Genomic DNA, 25,736 nt, shown 5'->3' on the forward strand with positions numbered 1-25,736 from the left:
CCCAGAACCCTGAGATCATGACCTGAGCCGAAGGCAGCGGCTTAATCCACTGAGCCACCCAGGCGCCCCTCTGCTAATACAAGTTTTTAAAAATGCAAAAGATAGACATGGGTTAAGATGAGATATCATCTCAGAATCCTTCCCAGTACTGCATTCCTACATACTGGTTTTACACACACACACACACACACACACACACACACACACACTCTCTCTCTCTCTCTGCATCCTTGGATTATTAATATTCCAGAAAAGTAGTCCCTCCTGAGCCAAGGGCGAGCCGCAGAACCAGGCTGCCTATCCGTGAATCCTCACTATGGCATTTACAACTCCTAGGGACATTGTTTTACTCTGTTCCACAGTTCCCTAATACGGGGTATCATTGGAAGGATTAAATGAGCTACTAGTATTGCAAATAAAGCACTTAGAATAGCTCCTGAAACATAAATGCTCAACAAATGGTCATAATGACAGTTAGGTTGGCAAACACTGAGCTATGGTTTTAATGGATGTGAGTTTGGGATTAGATACAGCCCAGGAACAAAGTCTTCAAAAGACTGTCTGCAAATGTATCCTAAGCCTGAACAGGGCCCCCTCGCACAGCCACGTGAGTGTACAGCATCAGCGCATGAACCCAGATTCATCTGCCACGCTGAAGAGGAAGACAAAGAGCACGTGTTGCTGACATCAGAACTGCGGAGTATTTTCAGAGAAAAAGAATAAAGAAATGATGAACACTGGCAAGAGGACATTAATATCTTCATATGATGTTAAAGAGAACCATGCCTAAACATACTGAGCATGGAATTCGTCCCTCAGAAAAAAAATTGTACCAGACTGAGAAAAGCTACCCAAAGATTAAAAAACCAGAAAGTTAAAAAGCGTAACTGACAAAAACTGTGTGTGCGGATATTTACGTACATAGTACATAGCATGTTTTGATATACGTAAGATCTATGTATTTCATATGAATTAAAGAAGTGGGAGTGTCACCTCCCCTTTAAAAAAAAAAAAAGATTTTACCGTAATTTTTTTTTTTTTTAAGATTTTATTTATTTACTTGACAGAGATCACAAGTGGGCAGAGAGGCAGGCAGAGAGAGAGAGGAGGAAGCAGGCTCCCCACTGTGCCAAGAGCCCGATGCGGGGCTCGATCCCAGGACCCTGGGATCATGACCCAAGCCGAAGGCAGAGGGTTTAACCCACTGAGCCACCCAGGCGCCCTAAACTAATTTCTACACCCAGCACGGCACTTGAGCTTACAGCCCCAAGATCAAGAGTTGCATGCTCTACCAACTGAGCCAGTTCAAGGCCCCCCACTACCCCTTCTCCTAATGCAGGACCCACAGGGTCTCTTGAACTAGAAACGAACCAAAGTGAACCTCAGCAGCTATGTTGCCACGTACCACTCTATATCCATTCTCCCTTTCTTATTTAAAAATGAACAAACTCCCAAGTATCTATACCTGTCTCTCTCCATATAGATGCAGATATAAATCTTTCTATATAGATACAGTTTTGTATCCAGCACTGTGATCAAGAGAGTACATTTTCTTTACTGCGTTTACAGCTAGGTATGGCCATGAGGTCAAGTTCCAACCAGTGCGATATAAGCCTTATTTGTTTAAGAATTTCACAAAGGTGGGGGGGGGGGGGGTACTGGGACGGGATGCCTGGGTGGCTCCGCTGGTTAAGCGTCTGCCTTCAGCTCAGGTCATTATATCAGGGTCCTGGGAAGCCCCTGCATCAGGCTCCCTGCTCCATGGGGAGCTTGCTTCTCCCTCTCCCTCTGCCTGCTGCTCCCCCTGCTTGTGCTCTCTTGCTATCTCTCTGTCAAACAAATGACTTAAAAAAAAAAAAAAAAAAAAAAACCCACAAAGTGGGTGTCTGGCTACCTCAGTTACAAGGCCAAGCAACGCTAGATCTCGGAGTTCTAAGTTCAAGCCACATGTTGGGTGTAGAGATTAATTTTTTATATCTTTTAAAAATGAATTCCATAAAGACTTCTTTAAAAAGACAGGCAGAGGGGCACCTGGGTGGCTCAGTGGGTTAGGGCCTCTGCCTTCGGCTCGGGTCATGATCTCAGAGTCCTGGGATCGAGCCCCACATGGGGCTCTCCACTCAGCGGGGAGCCTGCTTCCCTTCCTCCCTCTCTCTCTCTGCCTGCCTTTCTGCCTACTTGTGATCTCTGTCAAATAAATAAAGTAAAAAAAAAAAAAAAGACAGGCAGACAACTGAGTGATGCTTTTGTAGGCAGACAACTGAGTGATGCTTTTGTTCGCTTTCTTCCTTTCTCCTTACCTACCATCTAGAATGAAATTTGATGACTAGAGCACCAGCAGCCATTTTGGATCATGCGATACCCTTGAGAATGGAAGCCATATGTTGAGGATGGCAGAAGAGAAAGAAAAAGAGTAACCTGGGCTCCTAATGACTGTAGGGTCTCCATACTGCCACAACTTACCCTTGAATTTCTTCAGCTTGACAGAGAAATACTCCATTTTGAATAAGCCACTGTCATTCATCATTTTCTATGATATGCATTTGAACCTCATCTTGGTACAACAAAAAGAGAGGCAGAGGCAAAACTGGCAGAAGTAGGGAGGAAAAGTTTGAAAAAAACCAAGCTCAAAACTTATCTTTTGGTCATAGGAGCCTTCTACACACAGTTGTCCAGCAATAACTCACCATGCTGAACTTACATAAATGATGGAATCAGCTGGAGACTTGAGTCAAGGAGTTATGTTAATAAATTGCTACTAAGTCCTTCATTTTTCTGGTCTACCAGAAAAGAGGTAGATCTGGGAGAAAAGAATGTATCTATCAAGACTATTAAGCTCCTGCAATCTCAACTACCTTTGGGGAGAAAAACAGAAGCCAGCCTTAAAGACCTTGGTACTGGGGCTCCTGGGTGGCTCAGTGGGTTAAAGCCTCTGCCTTCGGCTCAGGTCATGATCCCAGGGTCCTGGGATCGAGGCCCATTATCAGGCTCTCTGCTCAGCAGGGAGCCTGCTTTCTTCCCCCCCCTCTCTCTCTGCCTGCCTCTCTGCCTACTTGTGATCTCTGTCAAATAACTAAAATCTTTAAAAAAAAAACCCCAAAAATGACCTTGGTACTTTCAACATGTTCCATATTTTTAAGGTAGTACCAGAATACAACTAGAACGGCCTCCAGAAAGACATTCTGGTAGGAAGCACCATGGGAACAGTTTAGAAACCAGCAAAGGTGTCTGCATGGGTAACAATACCCAGGAACACTGTTGCCAAGAACTGGGCAGATATATATCCTTCTATTCATGGCCAATTCACCCATCTGTCCATTCAACATTTACAGGGTTCCTGGTGCACGCCAGGCTGTGGGACAGGCACTACAAATACAACAGGGAAGGATCTCGTGCAGATTACAGTCCAATGGAACAAAAGCTTCCCGCTGATTCTTCTCATCCCATCCCAAGACCTCCCCAGTAGAAACACAGAGTAAAATGAAATGGAAAAAAAAAAAAAGAAAAAAATGTTATCTAAGTATTAAAGTAATAAAAAGAATAAAATGATCAGAGAATAGATCTCTTATTCATTCTTCCTCTAAGAAAAAGAAAATGAGCAATTACTGAGTACTTACTGTATGCCTAACATATTACAGCATTTCACATGTATTAATTCCTGCAGTCACGCTTCTCCACGTTACAGGTAGCCTCTCTGTGACTGAAATTCCTTAAGTGAACTCTCCCCCAGCTACTCAGGTAGTGAGTGGCCAGATTATGATTCAATCCCAGACAGTGTCCACATTCTTACCCACTATTTTCTATTACTGACAGAAAGAGATTAACACCTTGCCATCATTACACCTGATCCCTCCCCATCCAAACACAAAAAAATCCCCAGCAAGAATTAGTTCAGGGGCGCCTGGGTGGCTCAGTGGGTTGGGCTTCTGCCTTTGGCTCGGGTCGTGATCTCAGCATCCTGGGATCCAGCCCCGCATTGGACTCTCTGCTCAGTGGGGAGCCTGCTTCCCCCACCTCTTTCTGCCTGCCTCTCTGCCTACTTGTGGTCTCTCTGTCAAATAAATAAATAAAATCTTAAAAAAAGAAATAAAAAGAATTAGTTCAGTGAAACCAACAGTCTCAACTAGGGGGATTCCACAACATCCCCCCACACACACCCCAGCAGGCAATGGCTATGCCTGGAGACATTTTTGGTTGTGACGACGAGGGGAGTGCTACTGGTATCTGTCCAGTGGGCTAACGGCAGGGAGGCTACTGAACGTCACAAGAAAAATTACCCAGCCCCAAATGTGAAAGCTGCAAATGGCAGAGAAGTCAGACTGGGCAACAGACTCAAAACAAGAGTGAACTTCAAGAAACACTCCAACATACATGATGGTGGTGGCGGTGATGGTCACGGTGCTCGGCTGCCTTCAGCGTGACTCTGGCAGAGAGCTTCCTGCGGCTGGAGTCCCAGGCGTGGACCAGAAAACTCAGCTCCGGTTTATGAAGTTGTAGAGGCCGCTTGACGGTCACCACACCATCTGCGTTCACTTTGAATCGCGTGTCATCAGCACTGTAGGCTGTCCCTGGCCGGCCAGTGCATCCTTCAAAACTCACTGCGGGGCATAAATCACAGGGATTAGGAAATGGGGCAAAGTCAAGACAAGAGCATCCCTTCTCTCCTAAGTGAACTTGGTTTGCCCACCAAAAGCCTGACTCACACAAAACAAACACAAGCAAAACAACCCAGTGTGGGGACAGAACAGAAAGATGGCAAAGTCACCAATATCGTTACGATGTTGCTCAGCATTCCAGAGGCACTGTTAAACATGGTCTCATTTCTTTCTTAGCTGCTTGTAAAATGCAAACAGTAACCTGTTTAGAAAGTAACTTTTTTTCCAAAGCCAAAAAGGGGTCTCTCCTTCAGCTGGCTCCTGACAATATGAAAACAGACCACGGAATAAAAGAGACAGAATACTTACGAAGTTCAAAAGTTAGAGACTAAAGGTACAGTGAGACGTTGTGGAGGGTCTACATTCAAGTAAGAGTTTACATTTTAATAAACAGTGGCAGATAATAAGAGAGGCACATGGCATGACGCTTAAGAGAGGAAGAGAGTACTTGTGTTCAAGTCCCAGCTCTGCTTATTACTAACTCTGTGACCCTGGGCAAAGTACTTAACCTCCCTGCGCCTCAGACTACCCAACTACAGAACGAAGGCAACAAGAGCTACTCCCCTGAGACCGAGATTCTCTCTCTCCCTTTACCCCTCCTGGCTACTAGCATGCATATACGTATACTCTCTAAATAAATAAAATCTTTTTAAAAAAGAAAAAAACCTTTAAAAACAAATGTGGCTTTGCTTAATCATTTATTCAATCCTCATGAGTATTCCACAAAAGAGACTGATAACCCCAAATACATAGTGAGTGCTGACTATGTGCTTATTATCTGAAGCATCCAGAGGTAATGCCTGCTTGCAATCTGCCAGGGAAGTGAAACTGATCATCTGGTTAGGGGAGATAATGAATTATCTTCAACCTGATCACACAGAGCAGCAAATAAATGCAGAAGACAGAAGGATTAAAAAAAAGAGAGAGAGAGAAGGACTACTTGGGTGGGAGAACGTTATGACCAATGATTTCAAAACTCTACTTCAAACTTTATAGCTATCAACGTATTAAAACTTAAGAACTACCAATACCCAAAGCTGGAGATGTTGTGGTGAAAAATGTTTACACTAAACATCAGAATCCCCAAGAACTCATTCTCCAGGGTTCACCAAGCCATCCATATGCCAGAAACTGTGCTGAGCTCTAGAGAAAAAATTGTCAACAAGACTGACAATGCACCTGCTCTCACTGAGCTTACACTGTCGTGGAAAATATGAACAAATACGGAAACCAGTAATTCCAGGTAGTGATGAGTGACAGACATAAAGGAATTAAAGACAGTGATACAAGAATGATGGGGAGGTGGGGGCCACCTGGGTGGTTCAGTAGGTTAAGCATCTGGCTCTTGATCTCAGCTCAGGTCCCATTTGTTTGTTTGTTTTTAAGATTTATTTATTTATTTATCTAAGAGAGAGAGAGAGTGTGGGGGGGGGGAAGGAGCAGACGGAGAGGGACAAGCAGACTCTGCGCTGAGCATGGAGCCTCGATCCCAGGACCCTGAGATCATGACCTGAGACAAAATCAAGAGTTGGATGCTTAACCAAATAAGCCACTCAGGCACCCCTCAGCTCGTCTTAATCTCAAGGTCGTGAGTTCAAGCCCCATGTCGCACCCCATGTTGGGCTCCACGTTGAGCATGGCATGTATTTTTTTAAAAATTAAAATTAGAAGATGATGATGAAGAAGTGATGCGACAAGGGGATTCAGAGAGGTGTGACTCATACTGGATGGTGAGAACAGGCCTCCCTAGGTGGAGGTGGCAGAGTTGAGATCTGAAGGGGCAAGTCTTGCAGAAACCTTGCTCAGGGGCCCAAGAGGCAGAGAGAACAGCCAATTAAAACAGTTCATTTCGCAGAACTCTCAAGGTGACCTGTTCTCATCCTTTTCAAATACTTGCCCTTCATTTCTCCAGTGGAATTTCTATTCTGTCCAGGTGCTCTTTTATAAAAATTCCTCCTCTTCAATCTATTTTTAACACAGCCAGACACTTCTCCATTCATGAGTATCAGGTCTTTGCCAGAAAGCCCTACAACCATCCTCCATACCTGGGTTGCAATTTTCCATTTTTTCCACCAGGGGCCACCCTTGCAAATGTTTCTGAAGCCAACAGCCCCACCCTTGCCAGAGAAGACAGTGAGTGACTGCGGTCGGGAGGTGAGCACAACCACCATCATCCCCTTTTGAAGACTAAGGCTCGGAGAGGTTAAGAAATTTGCCGGACATCCGGTAACCAGGTGAAGGGCAGAGCGGGGACCGGCCCTCAACCTGAGTTACTCGGTGTCATGATTACAGTCCGCTGCCCTGAAGAGACCCTGTTAGGCCTTGGTTATTTGGAAGAATTGTTTTGCCTCCTAGCTAGAATCCAGGGAAATCTGGGACCACCTTGTGCTGGAGTCGCTACCTGGCCAAACAAAGAGAAGAGTTCATAGGAAGGGAGCTGGGTCCTTCAAATAATCACCCACCCAACCCTCTCTCCCGTTTGCAAAAACAAAAATCAAAACCATGCCTTCACCCCTAGCCTCACTTCTAATTCTGGTTTTACTTTTTTTTTTTTTTGAAGATTTTATTTATTTATTTGACAGAGATCACAAGTAGGCAGAGAGGCAGGAGAGAGAGGGGGAAGCAGGCTCCCCGCTGAGCAGAGAGCCTGATGTGGGCTCGATCCCAGGACCCTGAGACCATGACCTGAGCTGAAGGCAGAGGCTTTAATTTAACCCACTGAGCCACCCAGGCACCCCGAATTCTGGTTTTATTAACTCACATCCCATACTTGAAGGGGTGAGGATGGGGTGAGCAGGGGAAGGCTGCAGTAATTGACAGGAAGAGGGACAAGAAGAAAGGGCCGGTCTGAGTCTTGTGGCCAAATAATAAGCCCAGATCCCACCATGTTCTGCTGAGTGGCCTTAAACAACATGCTTAACTTCTCTGGGCCTCAGTCACCATCACTGATGGAGCCTACCTCTTCAGGATTTTTGTGAAGATTAACAGAGACAGTGAATGTGATCACATTTTGAACATGGAAGAGCAATGCAAATAGAAAATGGTAATTATTATTCCTGTGCATTTGGGTAGACAAACCTGAAGTATTTGCCACAAGTCAAGTATTTGCTAAAAGAGCAGAGAAACCATAAAATGACAAGAGAAGCAAGAGGAAATGCAAAGTCCTTCAAGGATGGGCAGATACTGCCTTTTATGTCAAACACAGGAATTCCATCTCAAACCAGCAAAACAAGATGTTTTTCAAATAACCCTCCCCCCAAACCCATCCCAGCAGAAGCAATGGGGTGAGTCTGGAGGGTCTGGGGGTTGTCACATAAACAGGGAGCAAGAACTGCCCCTGCTTATCACAATAAATTAATCCCTTCCCCCAGCTGGCCCCAATCAGGGCAGTGAAAGTTGAGACAAGCAGGACTAGACTTGTCCAGAGGACGGCAGCCTGAAAAACTGAAAATGGTTCTGCAAGTAACTTTGATCCAAGGTGCTTAACCTGTTTGGGGCATCTTGTCTTAATGGTGGCTAAGCCCCACCCTTTGAGAAGCGACAAAGAAGTGTGTGGAACCCTAACCTGGTTAGGTTCCAGGTGCTCATTAAGGCCCATTATCTTTCTGTGCAACCCGATCCTCTGGGCTGATAAACCAGAAATTACAGGCAAGATGAGGGAATGAGTCTCCAGTTCCAGGAAGGCTCTAGGACGCTTGCTTCACCCCTGACAAAGCCGGACAGTGTCTCAAGAGCCACAGTGACCAGTACCACCAGCCTGTGAAGGCGAACAAGAACAGTTGAAAAGGACTGGACATGGGAACTGGGTATATTTTAATGTTTCACAATAGAAAATTAAACAAAAATAAAACTAGCAAGGAATTAAGTATTCTTTAAGTCAGGATGATCTCCTTTCCTAAAACCTGTCATTTTGTCCCTAGGTCTAGAATCCAATCCCAGTAACAAGAGCTAAGAACCAGGTGGCCACCTCTAGGTGTGAAATCTTTTTTTTTTTTTTTTTTAAAGATTCTGCTTATTTGAAATAAAGAACAAGGTGAGGGGGAAGGAGAAGCAGGCTCCCTGCTGAGCAGGGAGTGGATGTGGGGCTCGATTCCAGCACCCCGAGATCATGATCTGTGCTGAAGGCAAATGGTTGACCAATTGAGCCCCCCGGGAGCCCCTGAGAAATCTTTTCACCACCATCAAAAACCACAGCCTCAACTAATAGCTTCAACTACCTCTGACCTCCTGTTCTCTCAATACATTTGAACATTTGTAGAACGTATGAGCCAGGCTCCATTCCAAGCCCTTTACCAATATTAACTCACTTCACCCCAGACCTCTATGAAGTGGGTACTACCAGTGTTCCCTTTTTACATGTGGGGAAACTGAGGCAGCTCCTAAGCTGCAGAGCTGAGACTAAAACCCAGGCAGTCTTAGGAATTCTCGCTCCTAAACACTGCACCTCACACCACTCTCTGCAAGCCTTGCACTGAAGCTCTCTAAGTCCAATTCCTCCAGCCACCTCCACTTTCTTTGTCCTAACATACATGCTTGTGAGGGGAGGCGCTGGACTGTCTGGCTCCAAGGTGAGTGTTCTTCACCACTGTTTCCTATTGGCAAAATGGGGATATGCTTCCTAGCAATAATAAAAAGGAACATTGATAAAGGGGGAAAAAAAATGTTTAAAAACATCCCGGAGCAGTAGGGAATTCTACCCACCAGGAGGTTAATGGTAATTACCATGGAGGCTGGAGGTGGGAGATTCAGAGTGTGGCTGGGTTTTTTCCCCAACATATTTTTCCTTTTTTATCTTTGTACATATTGTGCATTACGATTAAAGAAAACTTCTTTTTAAATGACAAAGATGACTTTTTGAAAGTGTCTTTTTTTTAATTTTTTTAAAGATTTTATTTATCTATTTGACAGACAGAGATCACAAGTAGATAGAAAGGCAGGCAGAGAGAGAGGAGGAAGCAGGCTCCCTGTGGAGCAGAGAGCCCGATGCGGGGCTCGATCCCAGGACCCCGGGATCATGACCTGAGCCGAAGGCAGAGGCTTTAACCCACTGAGTCACCCAGGCACTCCTGAAAGTGCATTTTTTAAAGATTTTATTTATTTGAGAGAGAGAGAGAGAACAGGTGAGAGAGAGGGGCAGAGGGAGAGGGAGAGGCAGACTCCTCGCTGAGCAGGGAACCCGCCATGGGGGGCTCAATCCCAGAACCCTGAGATCATGGCCTGAGCCAAAGTGAAATGCTTAGCCCACTGAGCCACCCAGGCACCCCCTTGGAGGTGCACAGCGTGGAGATCACACTGGAGAAACACATCGTGATTCTCGTGCATTATCATCCTGTTAAGTGCCCTATTTTCTAACTCACTTGGCAGAAATGACTTAAGTTCAAACTAAAAATTAAACCCAAGTTTATGAAAAGCTTTTGATCCCAGGGCAGGGCTTTGAGTGCTGAGCAACATTCTTTGCTTGCAATTGCCATTGTGGCTCAAACAGTCCTTTTTTAAGGATTCCGTTTCTTCTTCCACCCCCTGCCAAACCCCATTGCTGGAATGTGAGTGGGTAGAAACCAGACAGTCTCAAAAGCCTTCATATATTTCTAGGAGATGTTGAAGTTTAAGAATAGGGACCTACAATCACAGCCAGCTAACCATAGTTGAGTTATTTGGTAACCAGTGGGATAACCCAGTCTCTTAGCAGCAACTGCTTAAAAGCAGTGTTTTCCCCACACTACACACAAAGGAACGCATTATGGATTGTTTCTCTCTCGTTGGAATACATTTCCCACAGCCAACACCATAGAACCCTGCATTTAGATTTATTTCAAGGACCATTTGAACTTGAGCACTCAGCCTTAAGAGAAGGTCGCACACACAAGATCAGAGAGCCTTCTGAGGCTCCTGGGGGTCATGTAGCCACTGCATACCCCAAACCAAGGACTTTGGTTTTTAACTTAAATACTGAAGATAAAAGACAAAAAGTTTAACTTGATGGACGAAAGGAATCCTGGAGAGACAGACATTATCACTTAGCTAGGCAGGAGCTTCTTTTTGCTGGGTAGGAGTGGTGTTTCTAACTCTAACCACAAAGCCCTAATTCTCTGCAGATACCACCGCCTATAAAATTTCTTTCTAGATTCCATTTTCTTTGATGCCACTGGGTGACTCTGGAACATCCTCCTTTGATGGGTGTCCATGAAATTACTCAACCTTATAGGTTCACTGAGCACCCATGATCAGCACGTGTGTGAGCGCACACACACACACACACACACACACACACAGCATGTTTAATAACGGCGATTGGGGTGCCTGGATGTCTCAGTCGGTTAAGCATTTGCCTTCAGCACAGATCATGACCCCAGGGTCCTGGGATGGAGCCCCAGATCGGGCTTCCTGTTCAGCAGCAAGTCTGCTTCATCCTCTCCCTCTGCCCCTCCTCACCACTCGTGTGCTCTCCCTCACTCTCTCTCTCTAAGATATTTATTTATTTATTTATTTATTTATTTATTTATTTATTTATTTACAAGAGACAGAGAGAGGAAGAGGAAGAGGCAGAGGGAGAAGCAGACTCCCCACTGAGCAGGGGAGCCCAACACCGGGCTCAACCCCAGGACCTGGGATCATGACCTGAGCTGAAGGCAAATGCCCAACCGACTGAGTCACGCAGGGGCCCATTCTCCCTCACTTTCTTAAATAAATAAATAAAATCTTAAAAAAGAAGAAAGAAAAAGAAAAAGAAAGGAAAGGAAAGGATGATCAGGCCCGCAGGCTGGTTACATTCGGGGAAGACTGAGAGTCAACTTATACTAGGAAGACTATCTTTTCAGCCCTGATAAGTATCTGTATGTGTCCATTTGCTACCAACTAGCAGTCTGATATTACAACCTAATAGCCACACTAGATACACTGGGCCTGGGTGGTAGGAATTTAGCAGCCCTGGCTAATAAATGAGGAAACTGATGAGGAAACTGAAGCTCAGAAGTCTCAGTGGTGAGACCTGACCTAGCCACACAGCCACGAAGCGGCAGAGCCTGTGGTGGGAGGCCACTGTCAGGAGTTAACCCCCTTCAGTACTGATAAGCCGCCTGTCACTAGTTCCTAACTGAATGGATACCTGCAAGTTAGTTCCCACAAGAGAACAGGACAGGTGGAGTATCTGTAATAGTAGTAACAAAGCGTCCCTTATCTCCATCTTTCTCTCTCTCTCTCACACACACACACACACTCACACTCTCCCTCTCTCCTTGAAGGAATGCTGTTCCAGTCTCGGGGCCACAGAGAAACAGACGCAGTCAGAGAGCCAAGCGAAAGAGGAAGCTAAATTTCAGATCCAAAGAATGTTCCGCTGCTGATCACCACATTACAGAAGCTAAAATAAGTCGAAGTTCCTCTCATCAGTCAGCATAAACCTCAGACATTTTTTGGGGGGAAGGTAAGCAGCTTGCATTTTCCTGGTAGACGAGCAGGACTTGCAGCTGGTGTGCACAAAATCTGGGTGATGTGCTCCTCGAGTGCTGTCGGCTGGGATGCCCATGCCCCACCCAGTCTCCCAGGTTGACAGGCAGCTCCCGTGGGATCTCAGGGATGGGAAGTTTACTCTCATTAAGTTTCCCACATCCATTCTCCCAGCGTCCTGGTATGTCCTTGCTGAGAACAAATTACACGTGGTCTCAGATGCAGTGTGTCTACACATACACACAATGGAATATTACTCAGTCATCAAAAAGAATGAAGTTTTGTCACCTGCAGTGACACTGGTGGAAAGAGAGTGTATTACGGTACGAGAAATAAGTCAGAGAAAGGCAAATACCCCATGACTTCACTCACCTGTTGAATTTAAGAAATGAAACAGATGAATATAGGGGAAAGGGGGAAAAAAGGGATAAGGAGGCAAACCAGAAGAGATCACTAACTACAGAGGACAGCTGCTGCAGGGGAGGTGGGGGAGGAGCTAAAAGAGTGCTGGGTATTAAGGGGGGCACTTGTGATGAGCACTGGGTGTTGTAAGAGATGAATCACTAAATTCTACTCCTGAAACCACTATTACACTATGTTAACTAATTACAATTTCAATAAAAGCTTGAAACAAAATAAATAAACGAATACACATTTTTTTTAAAGATTTTATTTATTTATTTGACAGAGAGAGAGATCACAAATAGGCAGAGAGGCAGGCAGAGAGAGAGGAGGAAGCAGGCTCCCCACGGAGCAGAGAGCCCGATGCGGGGCTCGATCCCAGGATCCTGAGATCATGACCCGAGCCGAAGGCAGCGGCTTAATCCACTGAGCCACCCAGGCGCCCCACGAATACACATTTTTTAAAAGTAGTTAAGTGGTCTCTGCATTTAATGAACACCCTAAAAACAGACATCAACAATGAATCCCACGTAGGTAGGAAGTAAGGAACCGGCTCCTTCACATGTTTTCCATTAAAAGAGGCTAAGGGGGCACCAGAGTGGCTTAGTCTGTTAAGCATCTGCCTTTGGCTCAGGTCATGATGCCAGGGTCCTGGGATTGAGTCCTGCATCAGGCTTCCTGCTCAGTGGGGAACCTGCTTCTCCCTCTGCCTGTTCTCGCTCTCAAACAAATAAATAAATGAAATCTTAAAGGGGGGGGGACAAATTGAAGTCTGGGGTGCCTGACTGGCTCAGTTAGTAGAGAATGAGATTCTTGATCTTGGTGTAAATTTGAGCCCGACACTGGGTGGGAGATTACTTAATAAAATCCTAAAAACGAAACCACAAAAGACTCAGGTGGGGAGCAGGGCATCAGTGCAGACAGAAAAGTGAGGTTACAGATCAGGAAAAATTAGCTGAACACCCTTGAATGGGTGCTAGCAAGGTTAAAGGGATGACCCATCACCCTTATTTCTCCCACTTTGTTTTAAGGTTAGTCACACCGCCCGGGTCACTGTGGCAGTGGAATTTTGCTTCCTACTCATGTTTCTACCTGGGCTGATGCGGTGTTTTCTCGGAGAGCAAACACCATGGATGCTGATCAGCACAGTAAAAACCGTCATAAATGGCACTTCTGGCGTTGGTAAAAAGCTAGTGCAAATACTTTTACGGTTGCACGTTTGTGTGAAGGGGGTCAAACCAAGTCGGGTTCAAATCCAGCTTCGTTTCATTCGTGCCACCGTAAGCAAGTTACTCTGACCTTCCTTGAGCACCCGTTTCCCCATTTTGGAAATGGGGACGTCCTCATCCCCTCCGAGGGATTGCTTCAAGGATTCTTTGTGCACCAAGTATGTACCCGGCCCTGACTCTTTTTGCTAGGCCTGATTCTAAGGCCTGGGAAGTAAAGCATTAGACCAAGTAAGGTCCCTGCCCTCAAAGGGCTTCATTCCAGCGAGGAAAAGATAATTAACAAGTTACAAAGTACCCTACATGAATCAAAAAAGGAGGTAAGCAAGTTCTAAGGCTTTATGCAGAGTCAGGGTGGAGAGGACAATTTAAGAAAGGGCATTTAGGGAAGGCCTCAAGACCAGGCCTGTGAAAAGATTGTCCCAGTTCCTGGCTGCATGCCAAAGCAAGGCAGGGCACCGTATGGCGGGGGGTGGGGGGCGGCAGTCCCGGGAGCCTGCTCTGGCCCTGCACACCTAACACACCTGCGTTGTTCTAGTTCTGAAGACTCAGCCGTGAACACAAAAGGAACAAGCCCTGTCCTCCAGGGTTGACTGTCCAGTGGAAGGAAAATGACATTAGCACGGGGCTCCCACACAGCCTGAGCACGCAGCACCGTCTCCCGCTCCTCTGGTATAGAAGGGCCAGGGGGCCTCCCCGTTCCCCGCATCCTTTTGATAATCAAGGCCAGAAAAGAACTCAGGTTTCAGTCTTTTGTCTTTCCAGGCCCCCACTGGACAGTGCAGCAATGAGCCAGCACCCAGTGATAAAACCTCCCTCGGTTTCCTCTCAACACTCCTGCCCTAATGGGGCTCCAAAGCTCAGCTGGAGAGGCTGGGCTGCTGCTCTGCTCAAGCCGGAGGAAGAGGGCCTGGCTTCGGTGTCCAGGGTCAACGCTCACCAGCAACAGATCCTGGCTCTGCCTACTTCAGAAAGGGAAGCAGGCAAACACTGAACTTCACTCTCACAGGAGCCGGCTGGCAGCTTGCCGGCTGTGAGGTGAGGCAGGGACTTCTCCCCTGACTGAGGGAGGGAAGCCAGTCTGGTTTCATCAAAAAGAACAAAGAGAATCAGGGGGAGGTGGGGCAGTCCTCCAGCTCCACAGGAGTTTTCGCGCCGTCTGGCCGTAGGTTAGGTTAACCGTGCAAACACCCAGCGCGCCTGCCCAGATAGGGGGGCGGTAATGGATCATTCTCACAGGCCGCAGGCCAGGATGCATTCCTGTGGCCGGCCTGGGCAACTCCAGGAACTGTGCTTATGGATTAGAAAGAAAAGGCGCCCTCTCACACCACAGTCATTGCCCATTCTTCCTTTCTGCTGCTTTCCCTGAGGCCAGGGAAGGCCCCAAGTTCCAAATTCCAAAGCAGCCGAACCCTTCCTCCCTCTAGCTACTGTTGACCCCTCACAGGTAAAGACAGATGACAGGCCTGGGGCGGGGGACCAGATCCTAGGTCTAGGTCCTTAATGCAGCAGGAAGGGTTCCCTTGGTCTTAGCTGCCCACCTGTGCAATAAAACACCTTGACCACAATATGCCTAACATCATCTCCAACCAGGGTCTAACATGCCCTACACACAGATTCTCTGGGATGTTTTTAGAAATACCCAGGCGTGGGCATATTTTAAATCTTCCCCAGGTGCTTCCAGCACCCAGAGGGAGCTCCCTTTTTGCAAGGAAAGAGGTAGAATACGCACTTTTCATTATCACAACAACCAGTTAGGGAAGGATCACTTCCCATGTCATCAGTAGAGGCTCAGAGATACTAAGTATCTCTCCCAAAGTCACACAGCAAATACAGGTCTAGCTGAACCCTAGGACCACAGTCTTAATCCTTGCATAGTCTTTCTTCTCCACAGCCGAATCTGTTTTGGGACCTCCTCTTTTCTCCATCACTGTCTGACACAGGGTGTGAGCATATGCAGTGAATTCCCTTCCATTTATACTGGGCCATAGGATGCTTAACATAATTCGAAAAATGCACACAGCTCACGTTTTCTCAATCACTTTTGGGGAGTTTTCTTGTTTTGTTTTTAAACATTTTATTCGTTTATTTATTTGAGAGAGCATGAGCAGGGGAGGTCCAAAGGGAGAGGCAAAAGCAGACACCATGCTGAGCACAGGGCCAATGCAGGGCTGGATCCCACCACCCTGAGATCATGAAAATTAAGAGATGGATGCTTAACTGACTGAGCCACCCAGGCACCCCTCTTCAGTCACATTTTCTATCCTCTCCCCAAATCCTAGTTGTTGTTTTTTTTTTTAATTTTCAAAGGCAGCACCTTGCATCCATCAGATGAAGAAATTAACAGAACACACATGACATCGCAGCATTATTCATAATAGCCAAAAGCGAAAACAACCTCAACTGACAGATGAATCAAATGTAACTTATCCAGGGACCTGTGTTCCCTCTCTCGCTGCCTCTCTCTGTCAAATAAATAAAATCTTAAAAAAAAAAAAATGTAATCTAGGGGCGCCTGGGCAGCTCAGTGGGTTAAAGCCTCTGCCTTCAGCTCAGGTCATGATCCCAGGCTCCTGGGATCGAGCCCCGCATCGGGCTCTCTGCTCCAACAGGGAGCCTGCTTTCCTCACTCTGTCCCTGCCTGCCTCTCTGCCTACTCGTGATCTCTGTCAAATGAATAAATAAAATCTTTAAAAAAAAAAATGTTGTCTATCCATATAAGACAGTATCATTCAGCAATAAAAAGAAATGAATTACAGATACATGCTATACCATGGATGAACCTGAAAACGTCTCAATGAGAGAGAGAAGTCAATCATAAAAGTCTATGTTTTGTATGGTTCAATTTATATGAAATGCACAGAGTAAGTAAAGCTATAGATCAAAAATCAGTTAGTGGGTGTGCCTGGGTGGCTCAGTAGGTTAAAGCCTCTGCCTTCGGCTCAGGTCATGATCCCAGGGTCCTGGGATCCAGCCCCGCCATCAGGCTCTCTGCTCGTCAGGGAGCCTGCTTCCTCCTCTCTCTGACTGCCTCTCTGCCTACTTGTGATCTCTGTCAAATAAATAAATAAAATCTTAAAAAAAAAAAAAATCAGTTGGTGTCTGACTAAGACTGTAGTCTGGGGGTGAAAACAACTGAGAGGTGACAGCCATGGGGTGAGAGATTTCTTTCTGGGATGATGAAAATGTTTTAAAATGATTTGTGATTGCACAACCGTGAATATACTGAAAAGCCATTGACTCCTACACCTTTTTTTTTAATCCTACACTTTAAATGGGTGTAATGTATGATCTGAGAAGTGTATCTCAATAAAAACTTTGAATTAAAAAAAAAAAAAAAAGAACAAGCCAAAAGCACAAAGTCCTCGGGGTCCCATCCATACAGAGAAGACACTCTCTATGCTTGTAATGTGTCCCTCAGACTCTGGTCTATACTCCTCTCCTAATTCATTTATGTCCCCCATCCTGCAATCCCGATAGCCTGTTTTTTCTAAAATTAAAGTACGGGAGTACCTGGCTGGCTCAGTCGAAAAAGCATGCAAGTCTTGATCTTGAGGTCATGAGCTCGAGCCCCATGCTGGGTATAGTAGAGATGACTTAAATAAAAACTTCAAAAATGAAATAAAATTGGGGTATGGACACTACTGTATTTTTACGAACCTTCTTTCCTTTCTTCTTTCTCTCCATTTACCCATTAAAAAAAAATTAACCTATGCATGGTATAACTACCCTGCCACAAAAGGGAACAACACACTACTGAGGGCAAAAGTATGATGAACCTTAAAAGCATTACATTTGGGACGCCTGGGCTCAGTCATTAAGCATCTGCCTTCGGCTCAGGTCATGATCCCAGGATTCTGGGATCGGGCCCTACATCGGGCTCCCTGCTCAATGGGGACCCTGCTTCTTCCTCTCCCACTCCCCCTGCTTGTGTTCCCTCTCTCGCTGTCTCTGCCAAATAAATGAGTAAAAAAAAAAAAAAAAAAAAAGGCATTACACTCAATGAAAGAAAAAGACCAAGGACTCGAAAAGATCACCAGCCCTGGAGATCTGGACTCAAGTTAGTTTGGGGCATGGCACTAAAGAGTACCCTCTTGGGGCGCCTGGGTGGCTCAGTGGATTAAGCCGCTGCCTTCGGCTCAGGTCATGATCTCAGGGTCCTGGGATCGAGTCCCACATCGGGCTCTCTGCTCAGCGGGGAGCCTGCTTCCCTCTCTCTCTCTGCCTGCCTCTTTGCCTACTTGTGATCTCTCTCTGTCAAATAAATAAATAAAATCTTTAAAAAAAAAAAAAAGAGTACCCTCTTATTATATGAAAATTCTAGAATATAGGAGAAACCAAGCTGATCAGTGGCTGTCTAATGCTGGGGGTAAGGAGTGGGCACCAACAGGCAGGAGGGAATTTGGGCCAATAAAAGCATTCTAAAAGTGGATTACGGTGACGCCCCACAGCTGGGTACATTTATAAAAATTACCTCCCTGTACACCTGCAGTGGCAAACTGTGTGGTATGCAAATTACATTTGGATGAACCTGTAACAAAAATAAGATACTTGGGTCTCCTTTGAGTCAAAGTTCCATGACTCAAAAAAGATGCAATCCATGCATCCAGTAATGCCAAGGTCATAGTTACAAAACAGTGGGAAGGGAAAAGAGAAGCCATAAATAATTCTTAATTAATAATAATTAGAGGGGCACCTGGGTGGCTCAGTGGGTTAAGCCTCCGCCTTTGGCTTGGGTCATGATCCCAAGGTCCCGGGTCAAGCCCCGCATTGGGCTCTCTGCTCCATGGAGAGCCTGCTTCCTCCTCTCTCTCTCTCTGTCTGCCTGCCTCTCTGCCTACTTGTGATCTCTGTCTGTCATATAAATAAAATCTTTAAAAATAATAACAATAGGGGCGCCTGGGTGGCTCAGTGGGTTAAGCCACTGCCTTCGGCTCAGGTCATGATCTCGGGGTCCTGGGATCGAGTCCCGCATCGGGCTCTCTGCTCAGCAGGGAGCCTGCTTCCCTCTCTCTCTCTCTGCCTGCCTCTCTATCAACTTGTGATCTCTGTCAAATAAATAAATAAAATCTCTAAAAAAAAAAAAATAATAACAATAATAAGAGTAAACACCCAATGTAAAGACAGTCATTGCGTGCAGGCATTGTGCTGAGCATTGACAAACCTTGACTCCCAAGCTGCTATAAAGCAGGTGAGGTTCTTTAATCCCTTCATGCTGAAGAGCCAGAAGCTGAAAAAAGCTTCAGTCATTTGCTCGAGGGCACAGAGGTGCTCTGTGTCTGAAGCAGAATTCACACCCAGGACCAGCCACCACTGGCTGAGCCACCAGGCTAGCCGTGCTCTGCCTTGAAGAAGGAGAGAAGCTCCAGAGGCAGAAGAGTGACGTGAGCCGCTGCAGACCCACACTGGGCACAGAGGCAGCCCGCTAACAGCAGACTTATTCCCTGTAACGAACACAACCTGGACAGCAATATGTACCAACCTGGGGCAGCATTTCCCAAGCCCCGAGTAACTCAGAAATGTGTTGATTCCGCTTGTGGAAACCCAGAAATCTGCTGTGGGGCTCGGAATGTGCAATCCTTCAATGAACTTAGGAACAAGGACTGGAAATCTCTTTCACAACACAGAGAAGGGTTGCACCTTTTCCAAATGTGGGCTGTGCTGAAAAAGCATGGGGCCTTTCTCTGACATTTGCAACAAAACTCCTCAAACGGTTCCAAAGAACAGCGGGAAGCCAAAGCTGCAGAAGCTGGGCATTTCCCACAGAGTCTCTCAGTCACATGCGTTTGCAGATGACTCCGAAACAAGTGCTCACTTGTCCAATAAAGCTTACAAGGGGAGGCTTTCTCTTTCTTAATAGATGCTAGCATCATTTTTCATTATCAAGAACAAATAAGCATTGATGCAAAAGGCCGTGGCTTCCAAGAGCATTTGCTAAATCTGCTCAGCGGGCTCCAAAGGTAACTGCTCAGCCCCCGTGGGTCCCTTTGCATGGGCCCCTGAGAAAGCAAGCCCACAACCAATCCTGCTTCCTCCACATGCCAGGAAAAAGCACATGTATCTCCCAGATCGGGGTGCTTACTCCAGGAATTCCAAGCAGATACAACAAATGAAAAGGACATTAAGACCAACCCATGGGTTCCAGATGTGGGCTCTACCATCAGCTGCAGCATGGCCATGGGCCATACGGTCTCCTCTCACAAGACGCAGCTGTATGCTTGCCACTACCACAAGGACCTGTGGCACCTCTCCCAGCAGCAGTTCCCAGACTTTCCATTTTCCTGGTTGTAACTCTTTCAAGACGCCGTGGCATGTTTACCCAGCCTCTTCCATTTTCCACTATGATCAAAACTGGAACGCTGTGCACACACTAAATGGCCTATGTACAAGGTTATTCACGACGGCATTGTGTGTAGCAGCAAATCATAGGAGACAACTCAAACAGCCATCAACAGAGGATTAAACTGCAGGGATTTTCTCAGTTTCCAATGAAATACTACTGTGGCTATAAAACAAATGAGAAAGCTCTTTATGCACTACCATAAAAACTTGAAGACACACAGCTAGGTGAAAAAGGTGCAAGACCAGACTATATATTCATAGGCACCTGGGTGGCTCAGTTGTTATGCGTCGTTAAGCAACTGCTTTTGGGTCAGGTCATGATCCTGGGGTCCTGCGATCAAGCCCCAGAACAGGCCTGCTTCTCCCTCTCACTCCCCTCCATGCCCTCTCTCATTGTGTCTCTGTCAAATAAATAAAATCTTAAAAAAAAAAAAAAAAGACTATATATTCTTATTTGTTTATGTTTACATACAGAGACTTTGGAAGAAACCAAATAAGCAAAATGACAGAGGTAGGGGAGGGGAGCTGTGATTGGACCAAAAGAGGACAGATCAGGAATATAACGTTTCACTGTATATACCTTTTATGCTGATTGATTTTTTTTTGGCCATGTGAACATATTACTCATTCATACAGAAAAAAGAATTGTAGGGCACCGTATATAAACTGTTTTAGTACAAGAATTTCTATTTTGGCAAGCGCTCAAAAGACTTGTCTCCAGGAGACCAGAACTCCTCTGAGAATCTCAGCAACCCAGGAGGCAGGAAACCCTAGTGAGGGGTCCACATGGGTCTGGGAAAGAAGGAGATGACCCACACATGACCAGAGAAGCAAGGGGGCTGCAGAGGAGAACTCTGGTCAGCCGGTCTAGTCAGAGGAAGGCTGGATGCCAAGTCAGGTGATCAGATTCTCTGGGGAAGGGGTGGTTCAGGAACACGAGCACTCAAGGCAAGTCCTCTACATTCTCCCTGTGTTTTCCGGTCAGTAACACACACACTCTGAACTTTATCTGCAAAGACGTGGGCTTGAAGGCCTTCTTGCTGGACATCACAGCAAGGAGAACCACAGTATGCCTTCTGTGGAAGGCATTCTGACCACGTTTGTAGACTTTTCATTCTTACTACCTCTTCTCTAGCAAAGCCCACGACTTCATCCCACAGCTGGACTCACACCTGTGAGCAAGGATAGATGTTTAAAGAGAGGCACTGCAGGCATGGTAAAGTGGCAGGAGACAGAAACAGCACTGACAGGGGAACGGTGAAATGAACAAGAGGCATCCACTAGAGAGAAAATCAGGCAGAAATGACAAAGAACAAGATAGTTGTTAAAAAGAATCAAGTAGGGGCGCCTGGGTGGCTAAGTTGGTTAAGTGACTGCCTTCAGCTCAGGTCATGATCCTGGGGTCCTGGGATGGATCCCCCCATCAGGCTTCCCCTGCTCTGTGGGGGAGCCTGTTTCTCCCTCTCCCTGCCCCTCCCCCTGCTTGTGCTCTGTCAAATAAATAAATAAAATCTTAAAAAAAAAAAATCAAGTAAATCTACATTTAACAATAGGGGAGGAATTTGTCTTTAAATAAACACAAAAAGCAAAAAGGGCTGGAGAAAACACTTAGAATATCTTCAGAGAGATACGAAAGACTGGTAACTCGGGTTGTCTCCAGAGGCGACCTGCGAGGGGAAAGCAGGTGGGAGACTTGCGTTTAGGTCGTTTTGTACCACTTAAACTGGTTCGTGTTTGCTTTCTATCATCACATACACCCACATTTCTCTTTTCTTTAATGAGAGACTTAGGCTGAAGGAGGGATGGTGTTGAGTCAACTAACTTCAAAGGGCAAGACCTGCACTCAGGTTTCCCCAAACCCCCAGTGCAGCCTTCAGCTGCATTATCAGAAACAAGACACTCAGGAGATGAGAGGCTAGCGGGTCCTGTTCCGTCCAATTCCATCTGTGGTTTGAGAAGTACATTCTCAGGGTTACAATCTAATGAGCTAAATGATGAATGCTTTTTTCTTTCCAGAAGTCATGCTTTAGGAGGGACACAGACCCGTGGAACCGGTCCAGAGGCAAAGGGGCAAGGATGGCAACTTGCCCTCTCAGAGGGAGGAAGAGGCCGACGACTGTCCTCAAGACGTGCAGGGCTGACTCCCTCCCGAGGTGTCCGTGACAATGGCACCAGAGGGCAATGTAAGGGCCAGCGGGACAGTAGAAATAGGGAGACCACTTGAGAGAAGGGAGCTGTCTTAGGCTAAGAGCTACCCAAAGAGAACTGGGCTGCCAGCCTCCCGAAGGCCCCTCACTTGCTCGAGCACCAACGGCTCCAGCCCCCGCAGCCTCCCCGGAGCACGTGGGTTCAGGGCATAAGCCTGGAGTTGAGAGAGATCTGAATTCTAATCTCAATTACGCCTCTACCTGGCAGCATGACTTCAGGAACATTAACTTCTGAGTCTCCGTTTCCTTGATTTTAGAAAGAATGGTCCCTACACACCATGCAGTCTGTTGGGAGGAGTTCTCATTAAGGACTCCGTCAGTCTCCCATGTAACTGACCCTGCGGACTCTGCCGGGTTACTGCCATATATAGATACACAGACCTGCAAGCTCGTGCAGCTGCCTCTGAGGCCACGGGACAGGTGAGGCAGGGCCCCGGAGGCAACAGAGGCTCTGGGGCCCTCCCAGGAACCTCAAATCCCATGCGTGCCTCCCGCTGGCCTCATCCATACCCCTCAGGACCTGCCATTCCTCCTTTTGGGTGTGGGGCCCCCTTGCCTGTGGGGAAAGTCTAAACTTGAAGAAATCAATCCTTTCCTACCTTTTCTAAGGAAAGCTAGGTCACACAGAGAGCAGGGTCCCTCCCTTCTCAGGCCACCTGGAAACACCTCCATGCCGGTGAAAGCAATCTCCCACGACTGTAATCCTGAGGACACAGCAGTGACCACCTCTGAACTGAATCAAGGTTCTGGGTTGAATGGACATCAGGGGAGGTGAGAGCCCCTGGAATTATCAGTAAATACGTGGACCCCAATAGCAGGTTCCATGGCCTTTGATAATCTCAAGGGACCAAAGATCCCCAAAGCAGAGCTCTGGCCTAGACACACACCAGGTGAGTGTTGGGAGGGAGAATGGGAGAATGAAGGGGCTCAAGTACGGCCACGATGACTGTTTCCAATGCCACCCCAACCCCAACACTCCCAACCCCAGAGAAAAAAACTCCACACCTCCTGCCTGCATGCTCTGAGAGCTATGAATAATAAAAGACAAAGCACAGGTGAGGATTTGGGGCAGGAGGTGAGAGAACAACACAAGACAGCCAAACAACCCCTATTTACCCACAGACTCACTCCGTTTTTTTTTGTTTTTTTTTTTTAAGATTTTATTTATTTGTCAGAGAGAGAGAGTGAGCACAAGCACGGGGAGCAGCAGGGGCAGAGGGATAAGCAGGCTCCCCACTTAGCAGGGAGCCTGATGTGGGACTCTATCCCAGGACCCTGGGATCATGACCTAAGCCGAAGGCATATACAACCAACCGAGCCACCCAGGTGTCCCTCGATTAATCTCTTAATGCCCAGACCAGTGCAGTAGCCTCCCTTAGGTCTTCCTAATTCTGGCCCAGGTCCCTAGCACCTCTGCTCTACCCAATGGCCTGTTACAACCAATCAGATCATGGTCTGCCTATGATCAACTCCAAGAATCCCCATTTCTTCCCCAAGTAAAAGCCCAACTCCCTACTGTCAGGCCCCAGCTACCTCGGACTACCCTGACCTCACTCATTCTGCTCCAAGCCAACATGCTGAATATGCTCCTGCCCAAGTCACTGGATCTGCTCCTCCCTCTGCCCAGATGACCATGCTCTTCACAGCTCCCTCCCTCCTTCCGCCACTCAAAGGTTAAGGTGAAGGTTACTGTTGATGCAGGCCCCGAACGTTTTAGTTAAAATAGCACTCCACTGCCTCTACTATTCCCTCTATGCTTCTTCTCTGCTTTATTTTTCCCTTATAGCATTCCCCACATCGTATTTACCAGACCTATTTACTTATTTATTATTTACCTACTACCCTCCCAGAAGAAGATAGTTTCATGAGGGCAGGAGTTTTGCCTGCCCCTGAAAAGTGTTTAGTACTATATCTCTACAGCAAGTACAATCACTGCCAAGCATTTAGTAGACAGTCAATGAACACATGTCAGGTAAATAAATGGTGCCTTTGTCTTCCCCATACATTGGTCAGATCCTACAGCCCAGATGGCCCCAAAGCCAATCCGAGAGCAAGTCAACCCTGAACAAGTAGATCAATAGAGGTAAACATCCTTTCCAGAGACCATGGTGAAGCATGGGAATGGCAAGTAATTGAAGGCTTTGAATCCTCAGTTTTGACACGAAGGGATTTGGGGTCAGCCCCAGCATAAGGGGGACAAAGAGGCTCATGAGCCAAGAGTACCCACCTTAACTTCATGAGTCTTTCCAAGCAGGCAGGCTAAGACAGCATTTATCATCATCACGATTTCACGCCTATGGTTACTAATTAAGTGTTCCAGTACTAACCCTCTCATAAGCACCGTCAGGTTCTTAATCATCCTTAATCATCACAACCCTAGGAGGTAGGTACTGTGGTCCCATTTTACAGGTGAATAAACCAAGACTCACAGAGATGAAATGACTTGGCCATGGTCACACAGCTAGCAAACAGGCGGAGAGGAAAACTGAACTCAGGCCAGCCTGACCCCAAACAAACCCGTTAAAACCTCCATTTTTGCCCTACCTTTCTGATCTGTTAACGGGTCTCCTCCCTGGTTCTATCTTTTCACTTCCTGCACAAGGTCTCCAAATGGGAGTGCTGGACAGGAGCAGTTTGTTTCCCCAACAAGCCACTGGGGCATCTCATTAAATCCGACACTCCAGGTAGAGGCTAAGTGCTGATGGGGCAGGCCATGTGTTGACATCTGACGAGACCCATTTAGACGAGGTCTTTGGGGAATTCCAAAAGCACAGGAACTGGCGCTAAGAGCTGTAAATAAAATTGGCTCACTCAACACCTTGGCTAGTAATGGGGTTCGCTGACCTTGGCAAACCTGGCAGGGCCACCTGGCCATCCCCAAAGGCTTAAATGAGAGTGCAACTTTCGGTTATTAATTCCCAGAGAACTTCTTTCTTGCCTTCTGACCTAAAGGAGGCATGCCATGCCAGAGGAGGCAGGAAGAGAAGAAAAACCTCCTTATCGCCATTGATAGCATGGGCGAGTTGTGTGTTAGCAAATCCTGTACAAGGCAAACACACACCGCTGAGGCCAGTTTTAAATACTTCCCCTTCTTGCTCTTAATGCTGTTTCTGCTGACCCGGCAGCAGGAGTGCAGACCAGTCAGGATGCCACTGTAAACACCCTTTTAAGCCATTAGCTTATTAGGCTCATGTGAAGCTCCTGCCCCCCTTTTGATTACACAATACATCAAACTGATCTCGGGTGTTCATTTTCTCCAGCAGGTAGGGGACTGTGGTTTCCCAGAATCTCGTATGTTTATGAGAAGCCTGCAAACCAAGATTCTTCAGGGGACGGGGCCGTGCGGAGTAAGAGGCCTACTACCTCAAACTGGAACTGTTTCACTAATTAATGATCTCATTTTCTGTCCCTCGGCATTTTTAAAAACTCAGATATAATTCAGATATGTATAAAATCCA

The 25,736-nt window shown here is 46.5% G+C and overlaps 1 protein-coding gene across 2 annotated transcripts in view; it reads right to left on the bottom strand.

The window, feature by feature from the left end:
* The window catches only part of CDH1 (cadherin 1), an 85,964-nt gene that overhangs the window by 30,363 nt on the left and 29,865 nt on the right, over nucleotides 1-25,736 (bottom strand). Inside the window, exons 1-2 of one of the 2 annotated variants that reach the window (XM_045987734.1) lie at nucleotides 19,976-20,021; nucleotides 4,372-4,598 (exon numbers count right to left, since the gene is read on the bottom strand). In XM_045987734.1, the coding sequence (XP_045843690.1) occupies nucleotides 4,372-4,598; nucleotides 19,976-20,006 (258 nt within the window). In that variant the 5' untranslated portion in view covers nucleotides 20,007-20,021. Of the gene's footprint in view, nucleotides 1-4,371; nucleotides 4,599-19,975; nucleotides 20,022-25,736 lie in introns of those variants that run through there. The other variant, XM_045987733.1, reaches the window with a different exon arrangement.

Source organism: Meles meles, chromosome 19 (genome assembly GCF_922984935.1).
Source record: "Meles meles chromosome 19, mMelMel3.1 paternal haplotype, whole genome shotgun sequence".
Taxonomy (NCBI): domain Eukaryota; kingdom Metazoa; phylum Chordata; class Mammalia; order Carnivora; family Mustelidae; genus Meles; species Meles meles.